General features: G+C 39.7%; 1 protein-coding gene across 1 annotated transcript in view; it reads left to right on the forward strand.

The window, feature by feature from the left end:
* The window catches only part of TMEM131L (transmembrane 131 like), a 148,473-nt gene that overhangs the window by 102,082 nt on the left and 35,159 nt on the right, over positions 1-11,232 (forward strand). The window contains exons 12-19 of the mRNA XM_080672420.1: positions 780-873; positions 1,338-1,491; positions 2,062-2,232; positions 3,528-3,597; positions 4,648-4,765; positions 6,597-6,738; positions 8,053-8,162; positions 9,135-9,207. Of these exons, the coding sequence (XP_080528546.1) occupies positions 780-873; positions 1,338-1,491; positions 2,062-2,232; positions 3,528-3,597; positions 4,648-4,765; positions 6,597-6,738; positions 8,053-8,162; positions 9,135-9,207 (932 nt within the window). The remainder of the gene's footprint in view (positions 1-779; positions 874-1,337; positions 1,492-2,061; positions 2,233-3,527; positions 3,598-4,647; positions 4,766-6,596; positions 6,739-8,052; positions 8,163-9,134; positions 9,208-11,232) is intronic.

Consider the following 11,232-nt stretch of genomic DNA (forward strand, 5'->3'; position numbering starts at 1 on the left):
TTGGGTTTTTAAGGGTATCCATGCACTTGTATACGAAATAGAAAAACTGGAAGGATACTCACAAATCTGTTAGCAGTTGTTCCTCTAAGATAATTGGGAAGTCAGGAGGGAAAAGTAGATTTAATTTTCATATCTTTATTCATGTTATAATTTTTTTTATCATACATATAGCTTTAAAAAAAACCACTTGGGTATTTGTATTAGAGTTAAGAATTCAATCCCAGTGATTTAATGAATAGTGTGACCCAGCTCAAGGGCAGCTTGTTGCTTGGATAAAGCAGCGGTGTTCTGAAACGCATCCCCACCTTCTCTGAAAGGCTCCATCCTATTGTGGAGGCTGTATTTCTGTCCTGCTCATGCCTCCCCATGCTCCTCCCACCCCGCCCCGCCGGGCTTCAGTCGTCACCTCTGTCATCTCTGGCAGACCTGCGGGCTTTCCTCTTACTTTTGGTGAATGCAGATCTTTATAAAAAGAAAGCCACAATGCATTGACTCTTTTTCCCCCCAAAGAAGTGAGAGGTTGTTTTATAAATGCGGGGGGGGGGGGGAGTACAGTGGGGTGGCAGATACCCTGTTTGAGATCAGTGACAGCAAGCCAGTAAAGAAGATAAGGTTTGAGAAAGGATTTTCCCATTTATGTCTCATGCATGATTTTCATGGAGACAAAAACAGTGAAATAATTAGGAGGTTATAAATAACACACATACCTTGTTTTTGTTTAGGTGTAGTGATATAAAAGATATTGTACTTTACACTCATTTCTTTATACCTCAAAACAGCTCCATCATGTGATAGTGGCATGAAGGAAGTCACGAAGAAAACAAAAAACACTCCAACACTAACAGCATGCCTCTCCTCTCCGGTGGTCCCAGGGTAGGTTAACCCCACTTTCCCTGAAGTCGTTTGGGTTTTGTGTGTGAGTGTTTGTTCAGAAATGATTTTGAAAATGTAACGAGGGCTAGTATGATTCCCTGGGCTGCATTCCTTGCATTCACACCGCTGACAACCAGAAACGGGTTGTTTGCAGAATGGGAAAGAGGAAGGTGAACGATTCAGTTCACCAAATAGGCTCTGGGCCAGGCAGCCAGGTGTGGGAGGAGAAAGCCTCCCGCCGTGTTTCTCAGCTACACCGGGTCCTGGTTTCGCCTGGCAGCCTCTGTCCTTCAGATGCTCTGTGTGTGGGAACAAAGGCTGAAGTGACCTGTGCGGTCGTTCCCAGTGCTAACATCCATTCTCTGACGTTTTATGATGCTACTCTCCTTGTGACTGAGGCTCCTTCGAATGCCGACAGTTGTCTTACTCTCGGGGCTGAGAGCATGCACGTGCTGTGTTCACAGGTATTTTAGAATGGACTCCTCTGCAGCCCAGTTCCACCTGGAGATCCATGAGAACACATCGGGAGTTTGGACAATGTGGTACCTCAACCATTTTGACCGCAGTGTCGTAATAAACGATGTGTTTGTCTCCAAGGAGGCCAAGCACTTTTTGAAGGTACACATGGTATTTTCATCCAGGTTTTAGCCTATTTTATTTCAAGCTTTGTTTGTGGTCAGATACTATGAAATGAATATTTACAAAAGTTAATACTTACTTACCAATTTTGAAGCAAGTATTTTTCTTTGAACATTTTCAGAATTACTTTTAAGATTGATCTCTCTCTTTTTTAAACTATTGTTCAAGGAACTCAAAGGGACCAGGATATATCCTTTAGAGATATTTGCTCTTATCATTATTAAAACATTTTATTATATGTAATTTATACTAAAAAGATTGTACTTGGTAAAAATAAGCCCAGTTCATGATAACAGAGTAGGTTTTTGCAAAATGCCAGTTATGAAAGTTATACGATTACTTTTGTGGAATTTACAAATAGTTGCATTTTAAACATTATTTGAAGCCTATCATTTATATACAAATAGTTCAGTTTTTGATCTGGAAATAATTGAGTAAAATTATATTTCTCAAAATATAGAACTTTAGTATCATACTTTATAATGATTTTAATCATCATTAGTGTTAGGAAAGTAATTTCTCTTGCTTCTTTTTTTTTTTTGTCTTTAGATTCTGAATTTCACTGGCCCTTTATTTCTACCTCCAGGCTGTTGGAATATATTTTCTTTGAAAGTTGCTGTTAGAAACATTGCCATAAATCTATTCACCAATGTATTTTTGACTACAAACATAGGTGCTATGTTTGCAATACCTCTACAGATTTACTCTGCACCGACCAAGGTATCGTTCATGAAACTGTATATGTATTATAATTTTTATTTCTATTAAGTTGTAGTGCTTGGTTTTATTGACTAAGTTAAGCTCATGTTCTTTAAGACTCTCTAAGGATATTACCAGACCAATCATAGATGGTGAATTTTTTAGATGTAGAAATCTTTATTTGGAAAGAGTTATAATTTTTCATAAAGAAATTTGAGGTTCTTGAGTGAAATAAGACATCACAAGTAGATTGATTTCATTTTCATTTATTTCCAAAATTTGTAGAGCAAGGAATGTGTGCTTGCTATAGAAAACACAGTTGAGCTCTGAGCACATACTTGCAATGAATTGAGATAAATAAGGTGGTTAATGCTTTATTTGAACCTCTGGTAAGTGACTCTCAGCCGCTCATAATCCTTGAATATCTTTAATGGACCAAATCTGAAGCCTGAAAGGGCTTGCAAGGAAGAAAATGCTTTCTAAAATCTGGGGAAATGGTATTTAATTTAGACCTTATCTTAAACATGTCTCATTTTTTTCCTTAATATTTCTTTCCTTTCATTTAGTTACTGTTATTGCTTCTTTTTGATCCAAGCTATTCTGTACAATGCTGGGTTCTAATTTTTATGAGACATTCATGCAACCATCTTTATGATTTTTCTCACTTATTAGCATTGGTGTTTTATAGATAGAAATGCCTCATGTTCAGCTGTGAGCCTAACAGTAGGTCTTCTGAAAACTAAACAAAATGTAAAGTTAATTCCATTCGTCCATATTTTGAGCAGGGAAGATTTCTTAGAAATTTTTTTTTTAAATCAAGAGATGTTTATAAGGAGAGGACTGTGGGAGGGAGCAGGCAGGCGTCAGGTATGGGTGGGAGTAGCAAGTGTAAGCTTTCCTCACCTCTAGGAAATGGGACACTAATTTGAATGTCCTGAGTAGCTTAGGAGTTACCTTTTTTTTTTTTCTTTTTTTTTACTGTTTCTCAGAGGATTCTAGTACAGTTTTCAAAACCCCTGCTAAGAATGTCCTGACACTAATTTCATCCTCAGTGCAGAAGGCAGCTTGGTGTCTTTTGGGCCCAGTCACTATGATTACTGAACAGAATCCCCTGTCATGATCCTCCCGGTGAGAGGCAGTGCAGAGCTCTCATTCGAGGGTTGCAGGGAGCCAAGAAAGCACTTCCTAGTGGTTTAGCTTCTGGTTAAATGGAAGTTCACTGAGGTAGAGGCCAATGTCTGCTTTGCATTTGAGTGCATTAGGATTTTTATGTGTAGTGCTGTTTTAAGTTATTCATATATTACTTTTCAATCTAGGAAGGGAGTCTGGGTTTTGAAGTGATAGCACATTGTGGCATGCATTATTTCATGGGAAAATCAAAAGCAGGTAAGTATTTTGCCCTGAGGCTTTCTGTAGAACTCTAGTTGGGGGTTGGGTGGGAAGCAGGGAGGAAAACTAGCATTGGTAGGTGGGATAATTAGTCCTGTGAATGGAATTGCATCATATCCTTTTCTTAAAGAGCATGATCCCTAACAGAATGGCATGACATTGTTAGGAATCCTCAAGAAACATCCTGAGGTCCTTGTGGTTTTTTTCAGACACATTATTTGATCATCCTAGCAACCTTGCTATCAGGAAAAATGGGAAGATTCTGAATTCTGGTTCTTTTAAACAAAGAGTTGACTAGAAGTTATTAAAAATAATTTGGACTTGCCTTTGAAGACTTTAGCTACAGGAGCATAAACATCTTATGGGGGTGCTCGTCGTTGTGTGAGACTGAAGGCCATAGGGTTGATGTAGAAGCTGTTCCTAGTTTTGTTCTTGCCTTTTGATTTATTAAAATGGCCAATCTATGGAGAGGATTACAGTCCAGAGGATTCTTTGGGGAGATTTTCACTTGTTCACTCTGATACGCTCTTTAGCACAGATAAGACAGAACAAATAAATAGAGAGGGCAAGCTGAATAAGTGACCAGTTTATAAATATAAATATACACCTTTCTCTAGGCTGAGCCCCTGGTCTCTGCCCTCTTTTGAGGATTTGTTCATCAGCATTCTACATACTAGTAACCCGAAAGACTTCAGTGATCACTGGCATTTGCACGGATACATTTAGCCTTTTAGATTTAAAGCTATTAAAAATGTTCCGTGTGTAATTTCAGCTTGTTTCAGGCTGTATTCATGAGCCATATGTCTTTTCTGTTACTCCCTTTACATAATTCAATTTAGTTTTGTTTTATACATGTTTGTTTGATTTGATATATTATCATTTGCCATTGAATCAGAGGGACTTTCAATAAAGCAGTCAGAGGAAAGAGAGCATACATTGACTCGACACTCCTGTCAGTTTGAGAAGTTTGACAATAGCCTTGGCAGTATTTACTAGTTGCATTGTGTTTTCTGTAAATGTAAACATTACATCTGATCTCACTTGTAGAAAATCCTCATTGGGAAGGGAGCCTTTCTCTGGATCAGTCTACCTGGGATGTGGATTTTGAACTGGCAAATAAATTGTATGAAAGATGGAAGAAATTTAAAAACAGTGACGTCTGCAAGTAGGTCTTCCCCTTTCTTCATTTCTTTCACTCAGCATAAAGGAGACGCAATTACACGCTACTTTGTTGAGCTTTCAGCACTGAATTTTTAGTAATTGGTATTTCTCTCTAGCTTTTTATTTTGACAAATTTCAAACCTCAGGAAAGTTGAAAGACTAGTGCAGTGAATACTCAAATACAATATTGCATTTAGAGTCAACAGTGGTTCACATCTTATAGTTACTTTATTTCTCTCCCTACATCTGTATCTGTATTCATGCACACACGAACATGTACACCTTTTTAAGCTGTAGATATCATGATACTTCAACCCTCAATACTTTATTAGGAAATACTTTCTTTCCTAAGGTGAATATTCTGTTACATATTACTACACTGCCATTACATATCCAACAAACTTAACATTGATCCAATTATACCATCTAATATTCAGTCTCTATTCAGATTTCCCTGGTTCACCCACAAATACCTGTTAAGCTGTCTTTTTCTTTTTCCTTTTTTAAAGTCCAGGGTCTATATCATGCATTGCATGGGGTTGTCTGTTTCCTTAGTTTTCTTTGGAATAGGGTCTCCACCTTGCTTCATCTTTCATAATGTTCACATTTTAAGAGTCCTCGCAAGTTGCCTTATAGAATGTTCAACACTTTGGATTTTTTTTATTGCTTTCTCAAATTTACATTCATGTTAGGCATTTTGGGGAAGAGTGCTAAGGACTTGGCTCGTCTAGTGTTCTTATCATTTCGTCACCTCAGGAGGGACATCAGTCAGTTTGTCCCACTACTGACATTGCTAAGTTGAGTCATTTGACTCTCTCCTTTGTAGGTGTGATGATCTTTCTCCATTGTTGATATGTATCTCCTTTTGCAATTAATAAATATATGTATGATAATTTGAGATCATATAAATTTACTATTCCCTAAGAATGTTTCACCCATGCTTTTAGCATTCATTGATAATCCTTGTCCTGGTCAGTTATTAGTTGATGGCTACAAAATGGTGATGTTTCTAAATATCTTCTTCATTTTTATATTCTTATTGAGCATCACTATGGATTCTTTGATCATTATTATTATTTAATATGTATATATTTTATTGATTTCAGAGAGAGAGGGAGAGGGAGAGAGAGATAGAAACATCAATGATGAGAATCATCGATTGGTTGCCTCCTGCACGCCCCCTATTGGGGATCAAGCATGCAACACAGGCATATGCCCTGACCTGGAATTGAACCTTGACCTCTGGTTCATAGGTCCACACTCAACAAGTGAGCCATGCCGGCCAGGCATCATTATTATTTTTGATGCAAATTTGTCCCAGATTTGGATGATGGGAACCCCTTCAGGCTAGTTTGTGGGTTTCTTTGACATGTCTTCATTATTTTTTAAAAAAATCCTCACCTGAGGATATGCTTACTGATTTTAGAGAGAGGAGAAGAGGGGTAGGGGAAGTAGAAAGAGAGTGAGAGAGAAACATTGATGTGAAGGGGAACATCGATTGGTTACCTTCTCTGCATGCCTCCACTGGGGATTGAACCACGTATGTGCCCTGACCCAGAATTGAACCTGCACCCTTTTGGTGTACAGGATGATGCTCCAACCAACTGAGCCACACGGGCCAGAGATCCCCTTTATTTTTAACCTTCCTTGCTTTCTTGTAACACAGGCTGTTCCAGACTCATCTTGTACTTACTCTTCCCCAGACCCAGAATAAGCCATTTTTCCCAAAGACCCCTTGCTTGTTCCTTCCAGGAGGAGTGATATATTTAATGATTTCCTCTTTTTTGTGTCAAAGTGGTTTTTTATAATATTGCCTTTCTTTATGAATTACACAGGAGGAATGTTTTAGGAATGACTCGGTTTGCCCCCTTGAAGAAATCCAAGGAATCGGAATCCTTTGTTTTCTTTCTGCCTCGTTTGGTTACAGAGCCGGGCCTCGTGTTGAACTTCAGCGCAACTGCCCTTAGGAACAGCGTGGTGAGGAGCCTGTGTCTTCTAACCTCTTTGTCAGTGACACCCCATCTCTTGGGTTTTTAAGTTACACGAGTCTTTCCACCCTGAGAACATTGTTTCAGAAACAAAATTCACTTAAATTCACTTTAAATGACACACATATGCTTAGCAGGGAGGGATCAGAAGAACAAAAGAAGGAATAAAAATCTAAGCAGGCTGAAAGGGCATAGAACAAATACATTTTATGAAGTTTGTGTCCAGTTAAAAAATCTTCTCAGTTGAGAAAGTCTTCAACTGCAAAAAACCAGAAAACTGAGACTAACACTAGCTGAAATAGGTGTCAGTTTGTTTCGTAACGAGGAGCTCCTGGGAGAGGAGTCCGGAGCTGGTGGAGCGGCCCTGTGATGTCACAGCAACCCGGGCTCATTCTGCTGCCCACTCTCCTTCCTGGGTGTGGACTTCCTTCCTGGGTGTCCTGGGCTCATTCTGCTGCCCACTCTCCTTCCTGTGTGTGGACTTCCTTCCTGGGTGTGTGTCTCATTGACAAGGGTGACACGGGCAAAGGGAGCCAAGTGATACCCGCAGGCTTGCACTCCATCTCACAGTGTGTCTCATTGCCAAAGACATATCTCACATATGACCTGAGTGATGATTTAGACGTCATCAGACACTCATTGGGCTCCTTAGGGATGACATTCTAAGACTGCTTTAAAAAATGTTTAAATTTGGAATAATTTTAACCTAGAGAACAATTTCAAGAGTAAATCCAAGAACGTCCAGTTGCCCTTCACAAAGACTCAATCCATATTTAACGTTTGCCACACCTACTTTGTCATTGCCCTTCTCTGTCCACCCACACATATATTTTTATGAGCCATTTGAGTGTCACACATTATGCCCCTTCCCTCTGATTCCGTCAGTGTAAAGTTCCTAAGAGCAGGTGCATCTTACATACCAGAGTATACTTATCAAAATTAGCAAGTGTAACATTAATCCTAATAATGTTATCTAATGTTCAGTCTATATTCAAAAATTTCTAATCATCCCACCGACATACTTTATAGCAGTTTTTCCCCCTTGGTTCAGGATCCAATTCAGGATCTTGCATTGCACGGTCCAGTGTTCCTCGCCTCCTTCAGCCTTCCTCAGCCTTTCTTTGTCTTCCATGGCGCAGGCATGTTTGAAGTGTGCGGGTCATTTATTTCCTAGAATGTCCCTCAATCTGATCTGTGTGGTGGCTCCTCGTGACTACGTTCAGGTCATGCAGCTCTTCGCAGGAATATTGCAGGAGTGATGCTGGGTTCTCCCCGGGGGCTGATTTTCCTTTCCCGTGTCCAGGTGAAGTACTTCGTGGTGCAGAACCCTTCCTCTCGGCCAGTGTCCTTGCAGCTGCTGCCTCTCTCCTTGTATCCTAAGCCCGAGGCTGCCGTGCGTCTGCTCCACAAATGGTAAGCACCAGCCAGCAAGACTGTCTGACGGCTGGTTTGGGAAACACCGTTCAGACTCGGAATTATTTCAAGTCTTTCCTGCTTTTCACCTGCACTCTACATGTGGGTGCTCGCATTATTAACCTGTGCACCTTGGGCACCCAGCCCCTTGGTGCATATAACCTGTTGGCAGTTACCAGTTCTGTCTGTTACATGGCATTTTCAGGGTTACTACGTCCAGTCCATTTCCCTGCAGACTATACTTTTCCTGGTTAGGGAACCTTTGCAATCATGAATTTTTCACAAATACTCCTAGAATCTGGCTCACCATGATCTCTAGGCTCACATAAGACATGAGTTTAGTGTTTTGCTACATTTTAATCTAGTGCTGTTAAACAGGATACGATGAGGATACTGTTAGTTCACATTGTATCTTATTTGCGCAATATCACAGTTTTGCTTAGAGTGTTTCTTCCTTTGGGCTCAGTAGGACCTACCCTGGTCCTAGGGTTTTCAACTTAAGCACTATTGACATTTTGGACCCGATGATTCTCTGTCGGAGGCAGGTGGAGGGCTGTTCTGTGTTTGAAAGCTGTTTAGCAGCATCTCTGACTTCTACCCAATAGATGCCAGTCGGACCTCCCCAGCTGTGACACCAAAAATATTTCTAGACATTGCCAAATGTCCACTGGACATTAAACCAAGAGATGAAACGACCCTTGGTTCAGAGTCCCTTCCATAGTTAGGAACCATTCAGAGCAAAAAAAATTGTTTCACAGCTTGAGCTTTTGTTACCATATTCTTCTTTACATTCCCACCCGTGCTGCCCACATCATTAAGCACTTACCATGTGCCAGGCACGGTGCGGGGGCTGGGACAGAGTAGTTTATGTGCAAGTACATGTGCTCACAAATATAAAATACACACACACACACATTTTATTCTTTATTGGTGACTTAAATGCTATTTTAAACTTTTTTTTTTTCTTTATAGGTTTGGCGCCGACATGCAGACGATTAATTTCACAACTGGCGAATTCCAGCTCACCAAAGCTTGCCCTGCCCGGGTAGGGTGTTGTCTTTAAACAGAAGAAAAGAATGCTTGCCAACTAGACACATAGCACATGGGCCTCACTGATTCATGTTTCAAGTGTCTTTCTATAATATATGTGGCTCTCTTATTTTTATATTCTAGGCCAGTGGTCGGCAAACTGCGGCTCGCGAGCCACATGCAGCTCTTTGGCCCCTTGAGTGTGGCTCTTCCACAAAATACCACGGCCTGGGCGAGTCTATTTTGAAGAAGTGGCGTTAGAAGAAGTTTAAGTTTAAAAAATTTGGCTCTCAAAAGAAATTTCAATCGTTGTACTGTTGATATTTGGCTCTGTTGACTAATGAGTTTGTCGACCACTGTTCTAGGCATTTGGTATATGTAGCAGATTTTTCCAATTAATGAATACAACAGGAACCCATGGTTCCTGTTAGTCCGTAAACCATAAATCATTTTAATTTGATGATTTTGATTCATGTGAGTGAAGAAATAGCGATTGAAATCAGGCCTATGTAGAAGACCATAAAATTTGAGACCCCAGAATTAAAATTCTCTTAAGATTCCTTGGCGCCATCAAATTCTTTTTAGGGCAAGAGGAGATAAAAACAAATACATCAAAAAAGGATCTTCTCTTGCTGAACTGGCTTCCTGTGTTTAGCAAGTCACTCAATTTCTGGGACAGTCGCCTCATCTATGAGGAAGGCTGACTCTGGAATTCCCAAGCCTGGGTGCTCAGGAGGTCTCGCGTCAATACTTCGGAGCAGGAAGAAACATGTCATGGGGCGAGGATGTTGTTTGACGGGGATTTGGCAGCCTTGCTCCCTAGTTTTCACTCCGTGGTTCTGTGTATATCACTATTTTCCTTACAGGCATTCTGTGTGTGTGGATCCACTTAAAAGTGGAGCCCCTGTTAAAAACACACATGCATACACATGTAAACACATGTAGGTATACAACTACAGGTGTCCCCAAAAATGTATACACACACTTTGAATAATTACAAAGGCAGTGTTTATTAAAATACATTTTGTTTTCAGAATTGAGCTATCAACTGTTAAAAGTGTGTATACATTTTTTGGGGACACCCTGTGTATTTCTAATACATACACGTTTTTAACTGGCTTGGGCATTTTCTTCTTTCTCCTCACTTAACTCTCCAAAGGTACACTGTTAGCTCTAGATTAACTTGAATAACCGAAAGAGGGAGACCACAGATAACCTCCAACTAAGTTAAAGTTAAACCAAACAAAGTGCGTTTTTAAGTAGATTTAGAATGGAGACTTATGTACCCCAGGAAGCACCCTAACAACAGATGCTCCTTTCTCTTTGTTAGTGGTCTAGGCAGCGTGGTCTTGTTTTTGTTAGTGAGTCTGTCCCGCTCTATCCCAAGCAGTCTCCCGGGGATGTTCCAGGTAAATTAGTCCAAATACCAAGAGATAGTTTGCCCCACTAGACTTGAATCATACGTAATTTGAAATTCCAGAAATAATGCCAATCCTTTTACATAGAAATATTCTATTCAGATTGGTATAACTCCTTGGAAAAAGTTTTTTAATCTCTCATTGAAGATCCCCCCTCCCCCAGATAGACACCTTTTGCGATAAAGGAAATTTATTACATTGACAAAAAGAATAGTCAGTGTCTATGCCTTTGAGACACTTAAAATTTTAACTTAAAAATTTTATTAGAACTCTTTGTCATGTAAAGAAAGATTTGCTTTTAGAGATGTAATTGCTTTGGTTAAGACCACGTGGACTTGGACACACAAAGTTCTGAATCCAGATTCTTCCATGTTCTTGCTGTGTGACCCTTGAAAATTATTTAACCTCTCTGAGCCTCATCTCTCTCATTCATAATATAAATGTTTAAAGAATCAGTAAAGTTTATGGAATGCTCAGAATTTTATATAGCTTATTACATTCCAGCATCTGGCATATAAGTAACATTTAATAAATGGTGCTATTATTATTATACTTTAATACTAAACATCAGAAGCTTAAAATTTTTTTTAATTGATTTTCAGAAGGAGGAAGGGAGAGGAAAA

The sequence above is a fragment of the Plecotus auritus genome (assembly GCF_963455305.1).
Source record: "Plecotus auritus genome assembly, chromosome: 6".
Classification (NCBI taxonomy): domain Eukaryota; kingdom Metazoa; phylum Chordata; class Mammalia; order Chiroptera; family Vespertilionidae; genus Plecotus; species Plecotus auritus.